General features: G+C 40.2%; 2 protein-coding genes across 3 annotated transcripts in view; one reads left to right on the forward strand and one right to left on the reverse strand.

Moving 5' to 3' along the window:
* The window catches only part of adcy2a (adenylate cyclase 2a), a 55,379-nt gene extending 37,697 nt beyond the window's left edge, over nucleotides 1-17,682 (forward strand). Inside the window, exons 17-25 of the mRNA XM_031873711.1 lie at nucleotides 836-955; nucleotides 1,060-1,244; nucleotides 5,636-5,720; nucleotides 7,902-8,060; nucleotides 9,017-9,163; nucleotides 9,481-9,591; nucleotides 9,728-9,842; nucleotides 12,871-12,995; nucleotides 15,210-17,682. Coding sequence (XP_031729571.1) covers nucleotides 836-955; nucleotides 1,060-1,244; nucleotides 5,636-5,720; nucleotides 7,902-8,060; nucleotides 9,017-9,163; nucleotides 9,481-9,591; nucleotides 9,728-9,842; nucleotides 12,871-12,995; nucleotides 15,210-15,362 — 1,200 coding nt within the window. The 3' untranslated portion in view covers nucleotides 15,363-17,682. The remainder of the gene's footprint in view (nucleotides 1-835; nucleotides 956-1,059; nucleotides 1,245-5,635; nucleotides 5,721-7,901; nucleotides 8,061-9,016; nucleotides 9,164-9,480; nucleotides 9,592-9,727; nucleotides 9,843-12,870; nucleotides 12,996-15,209) is intronic.
* dnah5 (dynein, axonemal, heavy chain 5) overlaps nucleotides 15,392-21,852 on the reverse strand; it is an 87,787-nt gene continuing 81,326 nt past the window's right edge. For both annotated transcript variants that reach the window (XM_031873702.1, XM_031873701.1), the window contains exons 86-88: nucleotides 21,081-21,233; nucleotides 19,022-19,253; nucleotides 15,392-17,984 (exon numbers count right to left, since the gene is read on the reverse strand). In XM_031873702.1, coding sequence (XP_031729562.1) covers nucleotides 17,833-17,984; nucleotides 19,022-19,253; nucleotides 21,081-21,233 — 537 coding nt within the window. In that variant the 3' untranslated portion in view covers nucleotides 15,392-17,832. The remainder of the gene's footprint in view (nucleotides 17,985-19,021; nucleotides 19,254-21,080; nucleotides 21,234-21,852) is intronic.

The following is a 21,852-nucleotide window of genomic DNA, read 5'->3' on the forward strand; positions in this document are numbered from 1 at the left end:
CAATAAAAAATAATGCTGTGCCACAGCGGTAAATATGTCTTGTCCTCATGGTTGGGGGCTGTGGATAGACTAGCATTTTAATGTAGTATTTATCTCTCTGCTTTCCATTTCTTTTCTCTATTACGCCTCAAACTAACTGGAGATTTCGTCGCTTAATCAACTCCAGAAAATATCTTCTTTGTTTTGATCTCTTTTCCAAGCAGTTTATCTTTTGGCTTTTTCAAATATAAGTATTACGGTGTCCCTGCATAATAGTGATAAGGGAATATCATACATAATAATTCTATTGTTATTCTACTCTTTTCCATAACTTTTTATAATTGAGGCGTAGTTCTGTCGAGAGAAAATAAAAAGGCTCGGTTAAAGGTGAAATAGTTGCCTGAGGCTTGTGGGGAAGTTGCGTGACAAAGCACGGTGTCAGGACCCTGGTTGAGACCGTCACACAAATCGATTCCAGAGATTATAATCTTGTTTTGCGCCTGACGTGGGTCAGTCGCTAAGGGCGGATGAGCCAAATTAACTTGGCTTTGGTCAGTGTGGCAGCCAATCCTCGTCTTATCCTGCAGGCTCACTTTAAAGGACTTTATTGAATGGTTGTCACTATTGGCCTCTTGTCTAACAAGACTCCTATTTTCCTCCTGCAAGTACAATTTAGAAGAGTTTGTATTTTACCAGGCCGACGTGCTAAACAAGCAGACAGGAAAGTCTGTTTGTAATTTGCATGTGAATAGTGTGCGGTTTTTTTCTGTGGTGGATTTAAACAAAAAGTGTTTTCAGTACTAACCAAAGATATAACAAGCCCTCAATTTCTGTTGACCTTGTGTTCTTTTTCTAGTTTTTTTTAGAAGACAATTTGCTGCCTCCTGTTCCTGTTTACAATTCATCCAATGAAACACAATTTTACCTTAATGGACAACTAATTGCCTTCACAGGCAAAAACAATTTCTACCTTCCCGTAAGTGAAGATTATCATGATCATCTGTACATTTCTTTTATCATCCTTGGTTGATTTATTCCAGTTATCATTCTGACTTTCTGTCCCTTTTTCTGTCTGTCTAGTATTTAATTTACAGTTGCATTCTGGGCCTCATCTCTTGCTCTGTGTTCCTGAGGATAAACTACGAGCTGAAGATGATTATCATGTTGACGGCTGTTGTGGTTTACAATATCATTATTCTACGAACCCATGCCTCTCTGCTGGATGAATATAGCAGATTTCTGTACAAGACTGAAAGCCTGGACAGGTAAGTGCACAGTGACGAACAGATACTGTTCAAGAGAGTGTCAAAGCGTTGTATGGAGTCAAAATTTAGGAAGCGAGGATGTTGAGGTAGGCTGAGAAATGAAACGGTTATGTTGACACAATGGCCATCTGCTATATTAAACCTGTGGGATTCTGAGTAAATGGAAAACCGTGATATGAAGAGAAAGGAGAGCAAGAAGGTCTACCTCAACGTCTTCCAGATGCACAGGGGTCAGTGTATTGTAGGTGTTATGCTACAGTACAGCTAATTGAAATTACATGGTTATGTTTTGGATTGTGGTATGTGAGCAAACATGGAAGGAGATAAAGATTAGTAACATTAACATAAATGCAATAATGTTGTTACACCATTGGATAAGTGTACTTGTTGCTCTTCTTGCATTTGATTAGGGAGGACACTCCCAATCTGACTACAATCTGAATTTACTGTCACCAGTTATAAAAAAAAGAAATACACAACTACTAACTAATAGCATGACAGAATGCGTGAAATTCAAACAAACTGCTCAAACTCTGAACGACGGTCACTGCTACTGTGCCACTAACAGTTTTGAAAGATAAATACGTGTAGTTTTGTCATTTCTGCAACTTTGGATTGAACCTATAATAAGCAAACTATCAAAATGTACCTTCTACATGATTTCCAAGCCCTTGGGGCAGCTCTACTTCTTCGTCCTCTCATGTTGGACTGAGGACAGACTGGACGCTATAGTGACTCACTGTTGCCTCTTGAGGTACGAGTGGTAATGCAAGACGGGAAGGGCCGGGGCTAGCTGCGTAGCATGCTCAGTTACGTATATATAGACGTGTTACTTCAGACACTGTTAGTTAAGTTACATTTTGAGTATTTAAACTAAAATTCCAGCCATATCTTACAGATTGCAACTTGTTTTAAAGATGAGTGGTGTTGCTTTTTAAAACAGCACATCATGATCTAGCACATCAATATCTAGTGTCACCTGATTATGCCAAAAAGCACTGCTTCTTGAAGAACAGCTGTCAACCCCCTTTAGCATAAAATAACCAATTTCAAACCAGACGTATCAGAAAAATGAACACCTAAACATTCATCAGCGTTATCAGAACTACCTAAAATGAGAGAAACCACCTTGGGGACTTCTTTAACCTAACATGAACACGTCTTGTCCTGCACCTTAGCATGTTGAACGAGCGACCAGACAAACTTTCAGCAGGGAAAAGTGCACCGCTAACATGAGTTTGCAGGCTATATTGCTAATTAGCTGCTCAGCTGCAGCACACTAAAGCATGTTAACATTGTTTTAAATGTTTCTCTGGTCCAGTTAGATGCATGTGTGGTCCTTACAATCACTACTAACAACACACTCTTCCCATGACATGTTGGCTGCAGCATGAGTTTGAATACTTTATTACTAGTCCCGGGCAGTGTAAGGTATGTACACCAAGTGTGTCGAATAATGATCAGCAACAGCTGCATAATTGAACAGTATTTTCTTATAAGTTTCTGCCTAGATTCTGACAGCTTGGTAAACACCCAAAAAATATATAGGAAACCAATGAATCTGAAAAATAGAAAATAGAAAATAGATCAAGACTAACGATCAACTGAAACATTAAATGGCCGATATTCAAGTACAAGTTGCCAACTCTAATCTAGGATTATGCATGGACCAAAAACATTTTTTAGTCATTAGTTCCAGTGACTATGTTTGTAAGTATTACAGATACTAGAACCCAAAAGCACAACTCTGAGACAAGATACAAGTTCAGTTCTTTTATTTGAGTTCAGGCAGGGTCAAAACCGGGAGGTCAGTCAAACAGGCGAACAAATCCAATAAGGGGCAGGCAAAAATCCAAGGTCGAAAACAGGCAGATCATGAACAATATAAAGGTATGCTGGAGAACTTGGCAATAACACACAAGACAATCTGGCAGGGAACAAGTGCAAGTGAGGGGACCTAAATAGTGAGGGCTAATGAGGGAATGGGCTGCAGGTCAGATGGGTATGGAGGACCAGGTGAGGGGAATGAGAGGTGATCGGATGTGAATGGTAGGATCTGAAATGACAGGAGAGTTAATAAACAAGCAGACAGGATGAAAACAAACTAATATGAAGGGGAATTCGTGACAATGTTCCCCTCATGCTACTGCTCTTCACCCACACTGACTCAGCTGTTCTCCCCTCTCAGTGAAATATTTTAATCTTCTATTCCACACCACATTCCCATTCTCAGCCTTCTCTTTTACCGACAAGTCAGGAAATCAGCTGCTTAATAGAGATGAACAGCATAATGAGGTAATAAGGAATAAAACCAGTTTCTTTAAGACGTTGTAATAGAGAAGTCTTGTCCATGGATATGTCGTACATTACATGCCATGTGGAGACAAGTAGTGACATATGCCCATGTGCCATGTACCAAATGTGATTTGTTGTTTAGTCTGTTAATTTAACAACAATATATTAGGGAGAGGTGGGCTGCTGGAAAATCTACAGAAAAACAATTTTAAGCCGCCTGACTGGGTAAAACGACATAAAATGAGATGTACCAAAATATTGGTTGGTTACTTTTGTTTATAATGTACTACAGGAAATTGTTTTAGTTTTTTACATTGATATTACACAGCTCAACTTTTTTTGTGCACTTGAACAACTTTAGACTGAGCTACAGACAAATCCTACACTTGTGCCATAGACAGCGAATAGTGGAACAAGTCTTCAGACTTTATGATGACACCCACTGCGTCCTTACTATAAAATTAAGAGAATTTCTGATCATTTATATGTTGAAGCCCTAGTTGCAAATTAGTACTTTGGAATATCCAAAACAAAGTTTTCAAACTGCATCATCAGATGGCATTATCAATTTAAGTTACATTGTCTGGTTGCCTGCAGAGGAAAGACATTATCTTTTTGGTGATTGACTTTCCTGTCCAAAGCTATTGAAATAGCATAATGGGGTTTTTAAGGAGTTTCCCCTCCTGTGAAGCCAATACATTTCACACAGATTTGGTCACAGTGGCAGAGAACTTGCAAGTGATTCAGCTCCACCTCGGAAATATAACTGTTCCAAGAGAACCTCATGTTAAATTAAAAACAGTGCCATGCCATTTGCTATATATGTCCTCTAAATGGCAATGGTTTTCATTTTTTTTGTAAAATAGTCAGTAGCATTTTATAACAAAATGATATGCAATTAAATTAATAATTTCGTATTTTATTTTGTATTTTTGTGTGATATGTATGTTCTGGTGCAATGTCAAGACTCTATTTGATAATGTGACAACACTATATGCTCTAAAGTAGCTAGCTTAGGCACAAAATTTGTCAAGGCTGACAAGCCGAGCATGCAGTCATACCTTTCAAACATAGAAGCAGCAGTAAGTAACTAGGGCCTGCCATAATAGCATGAACTTTGGTCAGCAGTGGGAAAGTGTAGAATTGACAAATCCAAAAGCTTTGTTGTAAAACTGATGAACTAAATTAAATGATGCTTCCTGTTTGTGTGCTTTCCATCTCCGATATACCTTTATGTGCAGCTGTCTGTCCTCAGTCATTGCCCTCCTTTCTGTGTAAAGAATTGATTAAATAATGAACCAGGCAAGTGCAGAACTTGCAGGCTGTTTTTGGAGTTGTCTGCCGAGCTGCCCTAGATAAGAGTAAGTGCCCATTAATATGCAAAATGTGCTTCCAGAAATTAGGATGCAACAGTCCTGTTTGAGTGTCATCACACAGTCATAGCTTCAACTCAGAGTTCTCTGCTATAAAAAATCAGTTTCATTATAGATTTGAATAAGAGCATTGTTAAACATTTTTTTAACTCAACTGCTCGCATATAGTATGCTTCAGGCTTTTTGTGCAACTCTGAGTGTGTTTGAGCATGAACTGTAGCCAGATTAGTATTTTTGCATGCACAGGACAGTTCATAGCTGTATCTTGGTTGGTTGGCTAAGTCTGCCCTGGACAGGTGTCCTACTTTTAGGTTTATGATCGTGGAAACGCAAAGGCTTGATGTGGATTCACAGTGCCGAGTCTTTGCAGATGGTGAACACTATCTCGTTGTTTAATGCCTCTTGAAAAACGTTCCTTGTGAATGCACCCTGGCAAGGAAGCTCAGCCGCCGGAATACAGATAGTAAACAAACTCTTGTCACAGCAAACCAATGACAGCTTGGAATAAAATGGTCTGTTAATCAATCATGTGACACATGGCATACACTACAGATTATGATTTGAATTTTTAATTAAATTGTATTACTCTCATCCCAGTTTTTTCACTTTTTTACCCACGCTTCGTTCGTTTATCTTTTGTCACTTTTCACTCTTAATCTTTTTCTTCGTCTCTCTCTTTCTCCATGCATAAACACATCTTTCTTTTTCTCTCTGCCCTTCAAGACCAGGAGTTCTGAAAGACCTTAAGACTATGGGCTCTATCTCCCTCTTTATCTTCTTCATCACTCTGCTTGTACTTGCCAGACAGGTAAGTCCACACTTTAATAGTTTGAATGATGTTATCAGCTGTCATCTGTGACATTTGCACCTTTACAGCTCTGAAATGTCGCAATTGCACTCTTTATTTTTGCACTCTTTGTATTTGTGTGTATGTGTTTATTTGTTTTCTCCCATTTTCTAACAATTTGAAAAAGCTATTTTCCCATGTACTATGGTCTTTGTCACTAACTTAGTCTGTTGGCCTGTGAAAGGTGTAGACTGCATTGTGAGAAGCACATTCTATGTTTTTTACACACCTGTCTCATGCCTCCCGTTGAGGAAGCCCACGATCCCGTGATCTCTTTCACCTTTTAACGGTCTCCCACGCGTGAACACAATTAAGTTTGATGTACTGACCAGCTGAAGAAGCAGTGCAGCTGCGGATTGCACCCGGGCCAGTGCTGTCATTGGCGAGCAGTTTCTTCACTAGAGCTAGCTTTAGATGTTTCCTGTGAATGCAGAGCAAATTGGACTCCCGATACTACTGTTCATAGCGCTCTCTTTATACTGTATGTACCTTTTGTAACCTCAGAGCTTGGGGAACGTTAAGCAGAAGCAGAGAGGATACAGCTTTTCGGCTGCTGTGCCACACTGTGCAAGAGAGGCATCATGAGACCAGTTTGGTCAGACACTGTTAGCCAATGATTTACAACAGGAAGTCTGAAGTTACACAGCTGGACTTTGAGATTTACTTATGTGTAGTGTGCTTCTTAGTCTGGCTGTTTTGGGTTTACACTACACTAAAGGGTTCTTGCTGTACTTGAGTGCGATCCAGAACAGACTACTGTCCTCTGGAGCTACAGTACAGTCATAAGTACTAACATCAACTCTATATATTTACAGTAACAATAATCAACCCGTTGTAAGACCCTTTACATTTTGATCATGCAGAAAATTTTCATTTTTACTCTGAGCTAGTAGTGACATACATTATATAACACAATACATGTAGGCCATGTAGTGCATGCAGTGTGTGACTGTGTGCACATGTGAGTGTGCATGCTTACTTTATTTGTCTGGTTCTCTCACTGACAACACTCTGTCAGTAAGAGAAGACATGTGCAGAGTAATATTTCTGTTTTCTGTCAGATCTTATCATTAAAGTGTAGCAGCCCATCCCCTGGGCTGCTACACTTTTTCTTTCTCTGTGGGGACTGAATTGTGTCCACAAAAAGCATCATGACGGCATGAGTGGATCTACAGGCGAAGCAAAAGCTACACCTTTTACTGCATGCGTCCTGTGCCTCTTGTTAACTGATACTACACCTACAAAAATAATTATTTTGACATTTCAAGTGTTGAAGCATCACACAGACACTTATTTGGCATCGTAGTACACTGAGCGTATGTGCTGTATGCATTATTTAGTGTGATTTTAAATCGACACACTTTGAATTTCCACGGGGAACGTCTGTTTGTGGAACTTCTGTCTCACATAATGGAGATTGAGTTTGAGCTGACTCTGTCCCGAACTCAAAGAAAAGGATGTACAGCAAAAATAACAGATGCCATTTATTCATATCTGATCAGTCTCAAAAATATTGCTCTGATACATACACACTTTGTCTATGTTACCCTCCCCCCTTTCTCTTTGACTGTGAAGTTATTGTATTTCTAAAGTTCAACCATATTACTTTCTCTGCTTATTCATTGTTACATCAGATCATCTTACGGAAATGTTTCTCCTTGGTTGGTGCATTCTTTTTATGAAAACAGATAAAATTGTTTATTGCTCAGGAAAAAGCGCTTCAGCCAATATGGAAGAAATTAAATTTCACTTAAGAAATTATACCCACAAAATTTCCACTAGAGAAAGTCATTCCTCACTTGAAACATTTGACTCCTCCTTGCCTTACATTGTGTCCATCAAAAGGTCTTGTTCCTTTAGTTCTGGTAAAATAATCATGTGTTTGTAGCTTTCCACCTGTGATTTAACTAAAATTGCACAATTCACTGTATTGCTGCCTGTCTTGACGGAAGTTGTATGAGGTTTTTTGCAATTGTTTAAAATGTGTAGTCCGTTCTTTTTAGTGTTTCATTTGCTTTTCTGTCTTTAAGCATTGACGGAATTTACATTTTGTATGTGTTTGTATTTTTCTCTGTGACCTGATGGAAGCAAGCTGTACAGCTGTACCTTCAGTCTCTTCACCTCTGTGTCCTCTTGTAACAGAATGAATATTACTGTAGGTTAGACTTTCTGTGGAAGAACAAGTTCAAGAAGGAGTGCGAGGAGATTGAAACCATGGAGAACCTCAACCGGGTTTTGTTGGAGAATGTCCTGCCTGCACACGTTGCAGAACATTTCCTGGCACGCAACTGGAAGAATGAGGTAGGCAGCCATTATGTTTTCTTTCATTTAAAGTTATGAAGGGTCATGCAAATTGTGTTTTGACAAATGGATGCAGGACAGATGTATTGTAGTTTCACAGAGGTCTTGTAGTACCAGTGGCTCTATGCCAAGATTACATCAATTCACTGCATTGCAAAGCAGCTTACCTCAAAGATAATCTATATTTTGAGTCATTACAAAATATCTGAAATATGTACATACTTTGCTGCTATTTATGTTTTTAATCCACTCAAAAACCAGGATGAGTTTTTAAATTACAAGACATTTTCTGTGTGTGTGTGTGTGTGTGTGTGTGTGTGTGTGTGTGTGTGTGTGTGTGTGTGTGTGTGTGTGTGTGTGTGTACTCACACAAGTATAATTCAGACTGGGGAGCATCCAGACTGTGCATTAGAAAATTCTTTACAAGAAAAGTATGAACAATAAATTATTAATTTCCTACAACGATGTCAAATCATTGGGGGAGACTGAGGTGAATTTGCTGACTTGCCTGTGAGACCATCTCATTCATCAATTCTGAATTCTGTTATATCCCCTGAGTGCTTCTCACAGTGTGAACTGTGAAAAGTAAAGTTTTACATCTAAGGAAGTTTAGAGGACGCGGTATCCTGGAGGTCATGGGAGTTTAAATAGGAATGATACCTCTGCTGCAAAACATTCTGAATGACGAGTCAGCAAATGACTATTCCTGCACTTGAACAGGACTCAGAAGCTCGTCTGTTATTTGGGTGATTTGCCGACATTAATTTGTCCGGCTTGTGTTTTGTCTGCCTCTCTGGTCCCACTGATGTTTTTATTTGAGAATACTGTTAAGTATTCTTTCAATACAACAGAATCTTGTCACCTGCTTTTCTTCCATTTTAAGAAGTCTGTGGCTTATCAATTTTATAACATTGTTTCGCAGCTGTCCAAGCTAACGTCTGTATTTGGTCACACAGGATCTGTATCACCAGTCCTATGACCTGGTGTGTGTCACGTTCGCCTCCATCCCAGACTTTAAAGAGTTTTACACTGAATCTGACGTCAACAAAGAAGGATTGGAGTGCCTCAGGCTTCTTAACGAAATCATTGCTGATTTTGACGAGGTAAATAACCAACCGTCACAACATCCTACACGTGCACCACAAACAGAAACAAACTAGGATACTCTTTCCACTATAGGTTTCATTGATTTTCTTGTCATATGTGATTGGACCCAAACCACAACCACTTCTTAAAAATCCATACACTCTATATATATATATATATATATATATATATATATATATATATATATATAATATGCATGTGGATACACATGCATCGTCTGAAAATGAAAGCATGAAACATCACTTTTACCATAAACTCTGTCCCTTTTGTTAAAGCTGTTCTGTGGATCGTGTTTGTATTTGTGTGCGTGTAGCTGCTGTCGAAACCTAAGTTCAGTGGCGTGGAAAAGATCAAGACTATTGGCAGCACTTACATGGCTGCTACTGGGCTGAATGCATCTCCTGGGCCTGAGTACACGTCACAGGTACGCTCATCACACACACACACACACACACACACACATTAAAATCATGCCAAATCATTTTTGTCGTCACCTTTTACAACTTTTGTTCAACTAGAATTGAATGTGTAACTGGTTGTGTTTCCTCATTGTTTCCCAGGAGCATGACAGGCAGTACATGCACATAGGGACCATGGTAGAGTTTGCATTTGCCTTGGTGGGGAAGCTGGATGTTATCAACAAACACTCTTTTAATGACTTCAAACTTAGAGTTGGTGAGTTTCACATAAAAGCAACATTTCCCTAGCAAGTACCACACCATCAAAATGAAGCTTTGTTAAGCTTTATTAAAGGAACACATGATTAATATGAAAGGCTTGAACTGCATGTAGCTCATCCACTTTGCCAAATGCGTTGTGGGGAAACTGGGAATCCGCCGTAGCACCCAGAATCAAGAAGCAATCCATCCAGGCTCTACGATAAAAAGAGGACGCATTGAGTCAAAGTGATGGGATGAGGCGGTGAATTGGGAACATCTGAGGAAACCGGAAAAGGCGAGCGGGAATGTGGCTTCTAAAGTTTGAGCAACGTGAGCGGATGGATACTGACACCGAGTTAACAGTAAAAGGAAGGGACATGGATTTTGAGCAGGTTCTTTCGTAGAAGACCTTTGGGATCTGAGGACGGCTGGAGGCCAGGCTCGGGCTATCGGATAAGAGTTTAGTGTATGGAGGAACAAGTGTTGAATGGGTGTATGAAAGAGAGTCCATCTTCAGAACTTCTGGAATCAGAAACGAGAAGCAATGACTTTGGAGTGTCCCTCAACATGAACTGCGTGAAGAACATTTTGGTGTGTAATAGAGTAAAAAGGAGGGACTTGCGGGACAATTCATGGCCCCACAGAATTGATTCGGCTACTATGGGGTACATTTCCGAGAGTGAAGAGCAAGCGACTATGCATTCACATGCGAACTACTTCGCAGCTTCAAACCATCCTTCTTGGAAACCCCCAAAACCCACAGAAGGAGCTATATTGCTGTATGGTCTGACTTTTTGTGGGGCTGTCGGATGATCGTCGGAAGATCATCTTAGAAGAAGGTGATCCCATTCTAGTTAGCAAGAATACTAAGCCAGAGACAGAGTTCAGGCTGGCTTGAACTGTCTGGTGAGAGAGTCCTAGAGTGATGTTTCGAAAGGAGGGATTGATAGCAGGTGAGAGATAAGTGTTTGTCCTCTGGGAACGATGCCTATGCCTGATTCTGGCATCCTAGCAGTGGCGGCAGGTGGAAAATTTTCTAGGTAGGGCTGTGCCACATCCAATCAATTTCAGCAAACATCCCAGTATGATTTAATGCAAAAAAATTAAGGTATCAAACACGCATTACTACTTTGCAGTTAAATATTTAACCTTTATTCCAACATGAAAAAAAACAGAAAATAACACTTTGATAAACATGTCAGGACATCTTATTAGTCTCAGTATAATATAATAATATATATATCATATAATAATATATATCATATAATAATATTCATTATAATATATAACACACACACACACATATATGTAATTCTTTATTCATAACTATATATCCATTTCTCAGACAGGTGCTTCATGTCCCTCACTCCCGTAACTGTCCATGCTGGATCTGTCTCCGTTGTTTTAAAAAGCTAAATACGTTATTAGCATGACTGCATCCAGCTAGCCAAACCTGTCTGGTGTACAGCTACTAGAGAAGCTTCGCATGTACTGCTTCCCTTTCCTGCTAGTCTGCTGTCTGATTGTGGGGTCAGGCTGATCTGGGATCAGCTCTTTGGCCTGCAGAATCTCCGCCAAAGTTCTCCTTTCAAACGGGTCTTGGAGGAGCAGTGCTGGCACTGGCGCTCGCCTGTAGAGACTAGTCTGGACGAGAACGTGCAGCTTGGGGCAGAATTGATTCTGCCCCAAGCTGAATCTATTTCAGGACGCTGATTGGCTAAATTGTATGTCACTCATTTACTCACTCTAAATAAACTTTGTTTTCTGTTAGACATCAAAATGCCGATGAAATATGAGAAACCAACAATAGCCCTGCTGTTGGGTGAGATTTGCAACCCTTACTGGCTTGTTCTTCTATTGGCAGAAATCATTTTGAGTTTGATAAATAGCAAAGTGTTTACTTTAAATTATAAGCTTGAATGTAGACTAATTGTATGTTCTATTGACTTGTTATGTAACTGACATGGACAGCTAGCCTTTATGCATCCATTTCTATTTTTAGAGCCCCAGTATGCTTCGATGGTCATTTCATTACCTTGATAGAAACACACAGAGAGAGAGGTACATGTCTATACAACAAGAAAAAATGAAACTCATGTTTGCAGCAAGACATGGATGTATAGTCATGACAACATAACAGCAGAGTGAGAGACAGAGAGAGAGAGAGAGAGAGAGAGAGAGAGAGACTGACTTACTGACAAAAGCATAGGGGGATAATTGAAGAGAAAAGCATTGCGGGCAGGTCCCAGCTCCCTGCATGCGCTAAGAGTTAGAGTTCGATACCTTCAACATTTCGCAGCATGGATTTCTCCATTAACTCAGCAGTTTCTGTGTGTGTGACTGTATACCCCCACTGCTTCTAGACGGGCCTTAAACGCATCAGAGAAGGATACAAGCCAGCCCCCCCACTGGGACTGGACAAAACCGCTGGCCGGTTGCCTGCGCACTGGTGCAGATTGCAATTTCCAGCAATTTGAAAAATTGACTCAGAAGCCAGAGTGAAGAGAAGCCCAGTGTCATCTGAGTGCTGTGAAAAGCTCCAGAGCCTGCTTAGCAGAGGTGCTGGGACGGCTGGGGATTAAGCTGCATTTAGCTTCCACGTCATCTCATGTTCTGATGAAATCTTGTGAAAAGCTTTGTTTATTTGTATTCGTGCCGAAGGCCTTTTTGAGCTGCACTCAATGATTAATCAGTAAGATCAAAACTATTATTTTAATATTGCCCTTGTATGACATCAGAACTGGAAACAAAATGATTATAATGTGCTTGGTGTTTACTGATGTAGTTACACCTCATTAAAAATAAATTATCCGATTAACACGTGTATGGTGATACATAATTCAACAAGTAAAAAATGTATTGGAAAGGCAATACAGTGTCATTAACTGTAATTACATTTGTTACATTGGAAAATGTTTAAATGTGCTCCAAATCCCATTCAGATTAAAAAAAAGAAAAAGAAAAAAGAATCTGAAAATGTAACTGACTAAATATGGTACAGATACATCTGGACTGTTCACTGATTGCTTGGTTTCCTTTGTCAGGTATTAACCATGGTCCAGTAATAGCTGGAGTCATTGGAGCCCAGAAACCACAGTATGATATCTGGGGGAACACAGTGAATGTAGCCAGCAGAATGGACAGCACTGGAGTCCTGGGGAAAATACAGGTAATTAAGGGATATGTCTTGTGATCTCCATTGTTCTTATTGTCACACATTCCATGAAAAGCCCAAAACCACCCATGTTTTGATCCCAACACAAGTATGATTTAACTAAAGACTGACACAGCGCTTTGCTCCGTCCAAAGGAGCTCCGCTGGTGTCCCAAAACTATTGCATATTGCAAACATCAATGACCACACTGTTGCACTTGTTGCCATGTTCATTACCATTGGGCTTTTGTAATGCCCATGCGGCAACCCCTGGTTCTGAAAAGTGAAGCCCATGCGAAAGTGCCTTAAACCTGCATTCTCTTTACTGGCAATCTGGGGGCGGCGACTCTGGTTGCAAAAGAAGTCTATGACAAAATGACTTCTATTACCTGAGTAAACATTGAAAACAAGAGTTTATGATCTCAATCGCTAGTTTACAGTGTTTTTCAATAGAGCGTGTTGCTCATTTGGTAAATTATGGTCCTATTTAGACCATTAAGCAGGGTATGCTTTATGGTGGGGCTTCCTTGTGATTGACCGGTTGCAACCAGAGCCTTATACGGCGTCTCTACGTCAATCCTCCGCTGTCCAAATATGGTCATTTCTGTTAACTGGTTGCAAAAAAACAAGACGGCGACTGCCAAAATCAAAAATTGCGAAGGCCAACACGCTGAACTCGAGGCTTTAAAACCGCAGTCCACAAACCAGTGGCTGACGTCACGACGACTGCGTCCACTTCTTCTAGTCTACGGTTATGCCTCCGTGCAGGTGGTAGGTGTGGCCAAAGATGTCTCAAGAACGGATGGAGGAAATTCTTACAATTTGACACGAACATCCACGTGGACTAAAATATGTTCTGATTAGAATTTGAAGGTCAGAGGTCACTGCAAACTCATGTCCGTTCCATTCTTGTGATATCTCAGCAAATTTCTTCAAATGTGACACGTGTCCGTCTGGACTCACGGATGAACTGATTTTTGTGGTCAAAGTTCAAGATCACTGTGACCTGCACTGTAACTGCAACATGACTGGTTGGCAGAGGCAAACAACTGCTCGGTGGAAATTCTAATTTCTTCTTTATCCCACATAAATAATATTTGCTAAATACTTGGAAATTCCTCACTCATTTAAAATAAAAAAACTAAATACGTGTGGCCCATTTCTAAAGATTTGCATCTTCAGAAGCAATGAATGGAATTGGGGCTGAGACACAGACAGCAGGGAAGTTCGTAGTATTATGTGGACTAACACTTTTTGTTTATTGGAGTTGTTGAAAATAAGAAATGGAGTAACACCAGCGCTGACCATTTTCTGAGATGCATTCAAGAACAAACCAGTTTGAGAAGTCTCTGTATCTATTAAACATCACATTGTGTTTGAAGTTGACAGTTTCTTTTTAAAGCAGCAGCACTGCTCCATTTTCATATAAAGACGTTTTAAATGCCAGTAAAGTTAAAAGATAAAACTCTTGTTCCCTCTGCTCGTGATATTCATGGTATCAAGGACATCATATCACCTCATCATCATGTGACATCTTCAAATCTTACATTTTCACTCTGTTTGGACACTGATAAGATACTGTTTTTTCACCTGCATGACATGTGGCTGTGGGAATCATTCAGTCCTCAGAGGGCTTTTTCATTTTAGAGCCTGCACACATCTGATAGAAACACCTGCTGTGCAGTGCAGCATAACTGGAGCGCTTTCAATTGCATTCCAAGATTGCTTGTTGATATTTAACGATCTGCAGAGGCAACAGTAAGACATTGTGAGCACATAGATATTTCTAATCCTGTGTTTGTAAGTTCTACTTTGTTCTGTGGAAACAGTGCTCCGTGTTATTTTATGGTTTTCAATTTACACTTAATTTGATACATTAGCTGTGATGATTCATGAGCCCGCAATCACTTATAACCCTTACTGAAAATGCAGTGCCTGTTATTTAATGTGCAGAGGCAACAATAAGAAATGTAGAGGTATACGTAGATATTTCCCATCCTGTGATTGCAGCTCTACTTAACACCTATTTTTTGCAATCTTGTTTGAAATGAATTTCAAGGTTAAGGTTCAAGGTAAGAGTTTGTCACTTATGAGTTAATGGTCATCAGATGTTTCCCTCAGCGTCTGGACATGTATTCCTTTAAAACGCTGTGTATTTCTGGCTGCAGGAATTGAATTCAGTTGTGTAAGATAAGCAAAATGGACGTTACCAATCTGGTTCTCCCTCTAGGTGACGGAGGAGACGAGCCGCATCCTTCTGACACTGGGCTACATGTGCTCTTGTCGAGGCATCATCAACGTCAAGGGCAAAGGAGAGCTCAAGACCTACTTTGTGCACACAGAGATGACCCGCTCCCTGTCCCAAGGGAATGTAATGCCATAAGACTGGTTCAGAAAATGCTGAATTTATACAGGCGACAAGAACAGCTGTTTATTATAGATGGAGATGTATTCTTCTCACTGCCATTGTGATAAAAGCAAAGAGTGATGCACAAAGAAATGAGATCGGCAATGCAAGGAGGATCAACATCTGATTTTAATGTTGCAATGCCAGCTACCCATGCTACAGCTGTAGTATACATTTAGTTACTTACTTTATGTAACTTAGTTTAGCATGTAGAGCAAGAAGGTAATAACCCCTGAAATATATTTGAATTTCAATGTTGGATCCAGAAAAGCCACAGTGGCACAAGTCAGTCACTTTGCCTTTTCCAGCCAGGTACATCAAACACCGAACCTGTATTCTGTTCACTTTACAGGACTTTTGTATTTTGGATGTCAAAACGATGTACATGAAGTAGAAGAGAAACAAAGAAAAGACTTCCAATTTCACACCAGGTCTCTTGAAGAGCGTCCAAAAGACAAGAATTTCAGAGGGAACAATACAGAAATGACATGCTGGTGTAATGGATATAAGGATTTTTGCTAAACCCCGACCAATTCTTTTTACAAAGGGATATAAAAAGCTACAGATGGAAGATTTGGTATCAAAAGCAAAGGACAAATGTTACAAAGGAAAAACTGCATGACCACTGTTGCAAAGGAGAAGCTGGTCAACAAGGAGACACACACATGAGTACATAACGCCATCAACCTTGTTAGAAGCACGCAAGTCTTGGATGTATTTTACGGGCGGCCCATAAAAGGAAAAGCATAAAAAAAGGGTCTATGAATATATTGTGATATTCATGCAGGGTTAAGTTTCCCAAAACTGTCTTCTGCACTTTAAATCATCTCGTCTTCATTGACTGTTTACACAAAGGTCTTTTTGGCAGACTGTCGGTCAGACGCCTGCTGAAAATGGAAATGCAGGTGTTTGTTGCTGTTCAGACAACGCTGAAAACAAAGGGATGAAGATGATTTTAGTGAGAAGATGTTTTTTATTTGGGAAACTCGAGCCTGATCTGTGTACAGCGTAGCTTTAGAGTGCGTACGGTACGGTGGTTTTGTAACAAAAGAAAATACTACCAAAAAAGTGTTTTGATGTTTTACGATGCCATTGTTTTTTGTAAAAACTTCATTAAAATTTCTATGTATTTCAGTTCTACAGAGTGTTATTATTTGAAAAAAGTCAATTTCTGCAATCGTGAATTGCCTCTGCATTAAATTGATGATTTAAAACAAGAAGCTTCGGCCACAGGGACCTTACTCAAGATGAGAATGGACTCTTTTTGTTGAAATTGGATCTCGGGGGAATTTATTCTCTGCACCACAAAGGAGACAAAGCAAGTGTGTGTGTGTGTGTGTGTGTGTGTGTGTGTGTGTGTGTGCTGCCTTCTTCTTATCTTATTATTTGCCAGGTTCTTAAAAAGGACCAGCTCCCAGCATATTAACATGACAAGACTGTGCTGTGATGTGTCCTTGAATAAACGGCAGGATGATGAAAATATCCCTGGATTGATACTCTGTTAATCGTATTAAGCGGTATATAGATGACTTTGGGCTATGCCTCTGGTGAGTAGATGGACAGACAAAATGTCCAGACTCATCATGGCCGAAGTTGAATCCTGCGGTTTCCAATTAAAGAGACTAAAATGTCAATGAAATCTCAGTTTAAAAATGACAAATGGATACAATCCAGGTGACACCACTGAAAACTGCTATGAGATTATTTCAGACCCAACTATTTAATAGGAAAAGAGCGATCCTATGATGATTCAATATAATCTTTTCTGTGTGACATAATTTAAAAAAACAGCATCCTCAAAGGGCCTCTTTATTACAAATCATCTTCAGCCTGATCTAAAAATGCTTTCTGATATTGTAGGCACAGCTAGCTGTAGACCAAACTCCGAAAATACTGAGTCTGAGGAATCCAGACATTTATAGCCGACCCTCAGTCATCACACCACAGCGGTCTTTGTCTCCTTCTACCTCAAGCAAAACGGATAACACTGACATGATGTTTACATTATGGTAATTCCTCTTTAGACCTGTTGACTGAAGTAAATACATTATCTGCTCTCAACTTCTGACATTTGCTGCACAGCATTAAGACCAATTGTCTTTGTCACTTTAAGATGGAAGATAATGCGGAAAGGACTGTAAGGGATGCTGTTATTCTAAAATGTCCTTCTACACTAATGTTTCGAGAGGCTGTTTCTCATTGACTGGGAGCACATGTTTTACAACTGGTGCCCCTACTGTCATAATTCCCCATTTTGTGGAAGAAATAAAGTAAGTAGATTGCTGAATCTTAAAAATCTCTCTCTATATATGTTAATGTGTAGTGGTAGGTATAGTAACAGCTGTTTATCCTGGACACTCTAGGATATTGTGAATGGGACTGATGGGAAGTTGATCATGTCTAACTTCATACAAGATGTGTTTCAGTGTCTCTCAAGGAGAAGCTATCATTTGACATCACAGAGGAGGGCCACACCCCGTAGGATCCAGTAGTCTGGAGGAAGTGAAGTCCTCAGGTCTACAGCTTCAATGTAATTCATGTCGGTCCTAACTGGCTTCTTGTAGATGGGACAGGAGTAGAGGCGGGAATCCTTCACACCTGCAACAAAAAACACAACGAACAAGTCTCACGTGATACTCACTAATGAAGAAAAGTGATAATAAACAAAGCAACAGCTGGCATCTCTTAATTGGCGCATAATTACCCATCTTTATACCTAGAAGTATTTCAAGTAACGGAAATATTTAAATGGGTAAGGAGATGCCGTTGGGACACCCATCTTTGTCCAACGGAACATCTGTTTTTTATAAACTCGAAGTCTGCTCAAATCAGGCAAATAACTGCGATTAAGAGAACATGTGGTTGTTGCCAAGCGGCAACCTGCAGTGCTGAGAAATCAAGCCAACATGCAAGTGCCAAAAACTGCACTTCAAATGGCCAATTGAGGCTGGCTCCAAAATTGAGTCATTCCCCAAAGAACCCCAACATGCTGGAGTGCCCCCCTCCCCTCCTTTCTCTTTGAATGGAATCACAATTGAGTAGGGGGGTTTTCAAGATGCATGCATGCCACACGTACTCAAAGATGCTCTTGCAACCACTTGTGGCACAGACACATCCCTCCCCAGTCTCCCTTGCATTGGCGCACACACTCAAACTCAGCAGGCAGCCTTCTTGTGGGAAAAGCTGGGAGGGGACATGTTGTAAACAAACCGCATTACGCGTATCATCGGACCATTAATTATTTTTCCAGGCAGCCTCGCTTGCAGGCGTCCACTCGGGCCTGTCTCACTGCTGCTTCCTGAATATAGCCCCGTCTTATCCAGAACAAACACTGTGCTACATACTGCTGGTAATCTATTCTCAGAGAAAATAAATAGCACTTAGTCTGCTTGACATTTAAATGTTACAGCCATCCATTCTGAATGACGCGTGGGATGCAAATGTTGAGGAGGGTAGAGGAGGGATACACTGAGATAGACAAAGACTAAAAAAATGTTGATCCTGTAAGAAAAGACAGGATTAAAGCTTTGTCGGATTTGAATTTTAAATTCAGAGTCAGACACATCTTCAAAATACACTTTTTTGAATGTAAACTTTGCTAATGAATCAACTGTCACTACCATAATCAATCTCACCATTATTGTCTGCGTACATCCTGATCACAGGCATCATCTCGAAGAGGACTTTGGTTTTGGAGTCAATGAGTTTGCAGCTGCGGCGGTCCCAGCCGGCTCCCTCCAGGTAGAGGCCGTACACATACACTCCCTCTGCGGGGGGCTGGGTGATGTCGTCCTTCATCCACCTGGTCACCTCGTTGCAGAGCACCATGCGGTCCAGGGCCCAGCCCTTGTTGGCCCGAGTGATCTCCTGCAAGTGCAGGGACAAATCCACAGGTCAAGACAGTGATGTGGGCAGTATCATACAGCAGTACACGTGAATGACAGTGCTGACATTTGGCAACTGTTTTTCGAGAGAAAAAAAGTAATTTGAGACCCGGGCTGTAATAGAGGTACAATTAAAAAAAAGCATTGCATCACAGAGAAGTGCACTCCATTAACGCATTTGTTTTGCGAGATGCTGTGCCAACAGAAAGTGAATAAATCCCAGACGATTCAAAAGGAGCAAGGGCAGAGTGACAATAAATTAATTAAATATGAGTGTTGAGTATCCCCTCAGCCATTTTATCCTCATTTTGAAAGAGAGGGAAAAAAACACACAAAATCCTTATCGGGCAAAATTTAACAGATAGGACAGTGTCTCTCCTTAGAAGTCAGTTTGCGAGCTCAGTGAGAGGAAATTATATTTTGGAACTAACAGTAGTCCAACAAATCCCTGTTCAGTAACCACCAAAAAGAATAACAATAATCCATAAACCAAGGCCACCAATCATGAAATCTGTTGATAAAAAGCCTACCTGGTGGAGACAGTAATAGACTTGCAGATTTTCTCAAAACTGAACAATTATAAGAATTGACACTCCTGTGAGAAATATACAGTATGTAAGTTCAGTGCCACCGCTATGTACACGACCATTACACGCTGTGAGTCGGGCACCAAAAACAAACTCACAGCCATGGTAACGCTGCCTTTGTGCAACTGCAACTATGCAGTGTGCTGCTCTATTAGCCTTTAATAATGTGAGGATCAGAAGCTCAGCTATTTATCTGTATACATAGTTTTTGAAAGACATTTGAAATGCGGTCTCGGTTTGTATGCATTTTTAATTGATCTATCATGGATTATGTTTTACTTCAATCAACTATATTCTTCTTGGTTTTATCTTATCTTCGCTTTATCTAGTTTCCATTTCCTTCATGAATGTTAATGTAAATTACTAACTGCTAATCATATCAGGTTTTAATGATATTAGCATACATAATTGTTGGATGAATGTATTCACACTAAGATTTGTTAGATTTTGTTTTTAAACCTTTAAACCGTATTCCTTAATGCCTGAAGATTTAAAAAAAAAAATACTTTGCATGTATATGCTAATTTATTTGCCTTGTATTTGTAAATCAATGCAGGGCCAGGTTCAGTGATGATATTTGTGCAAGGAGGAACCCAAGACCAAGAGGAAGATGCTGATCATCAACCTTCTACCAACAGTTAAGTTACACAAGATAAAGCTCACACAACCAGCAGGTCTGAAGAGAACAGTACCAGCCCTCACAATGATGACAATACATTTCTTCGGTTTAAAGAAGATTGCGCTTCCAAATATTTGTGTGTGAATGTTGGGGGGACCACAAAGCCATTACATTAGAAATACATAATCAGCTCACCTTCATTTTCAACAAAAATATTGTTCTGTTAAATCTCTCAGACTTTGTATACAAAAAGAGGATATGTTTGATATTATATCAAAGCAGTGGTGGGCCGTCAGGGCCAGCAAAGCCTTCTCTGCTGGCCGAATCACAAAATTAGACCCTTCAGAAAGGGTGGATCCCACCAGGCTGCTTCCTCTCATTGGTTCCCACGGTGTGATAAAAACTGGTTTGTGTGTGTGTGTGTGTGTGTGTGTGTGTGTGTGTGTATGTGTACATGCATGCCTGCCTGTGGCTGTGTGCTTGCTAGCGCGTGTGAATGTGGCTGTGTGCCTGCCTCTCCCTCAGCGTGCCATCTGGTCTTCTCTATGGCGGTGGGTAAGTAGGTAGGTAGGTAGGTAGTTAGGTAGCCTGATGCCGTGTGTACCTGTTTCATTGCTGTCAGGAAGCCCTGCGGGTTGAAGAAGCCTGTCATCCAGAAGCAGTGGGGCCGCCCTTCACAGATCCATGCCTGAAACTGCCGGTTCCGCTCAAGCAACTCTGTGAACCAAAACCCCAGGGTGCTGGAGGCCCACGATGCCTGGAAAACAAAGACAAACAACAACACAAACATTACAATGAAACACAGAAAACTGTCATCCAGACAGATCAGAGAAGAAGACAACAGCGAGACATTTAAAAAAAAAAAATGGATTGTGAATCCCCGCGTGGCAAGAGAAAAAGAACAAATTCAGAACGTCATAATAAAAAAAGATGAGAATGCAACAAAACAGTCAAGTGGAGACAAATGGGGCAAAAGTAGATAGAGCTGCAGGTAGAAAGATTCTGGATCCCAGCCAGGAAGCTTTTCAAATCTAAATGATCCTAATAATGAATGTAAAGTTTGTGAGGCATGACTTGAATGCCAACAGAATGATTTCAATATAAGATATGGTAAAAGTGTTTTTCTTTTGCTTCCACTATCTCAATATTAATATTGCATCAATTTCGTCGAGTAAGTTCGTAACTAGAGTCGCTTTCATTCATCATTGAAATGTATTTGTGTGCTTTATAGTTTTCTAAATAAAGTACATAAATAAAAGGTAAAGAGCGTCATTGTGGGCTGAAGATAAATTAGACGTTGATGATGAGTAGCTAGCAAGAAATATCTGATGTTATCGGAAACAAACTAGTAAACCTTTGATTTACTTGACCATAAT

Source organism: Anarrhichthys ocellatus, unplaced genomic scaffold (assembly GCF_004355925.1).
Source record: "Anarrhichthys ocellatus isolate YVR2014 unplaced genomic scaffold, GSC_Weel_1.0 scaffold74, whole genome shotgun sequence".
Taxonomy (NCBI): domain Eukaryota; kingdom Metazoa; phylum Chordata; class Actinopteri; order Perciformes; family Anarhichadidae; genus Anarrhichthys; species Anarrhichthys ocellatus.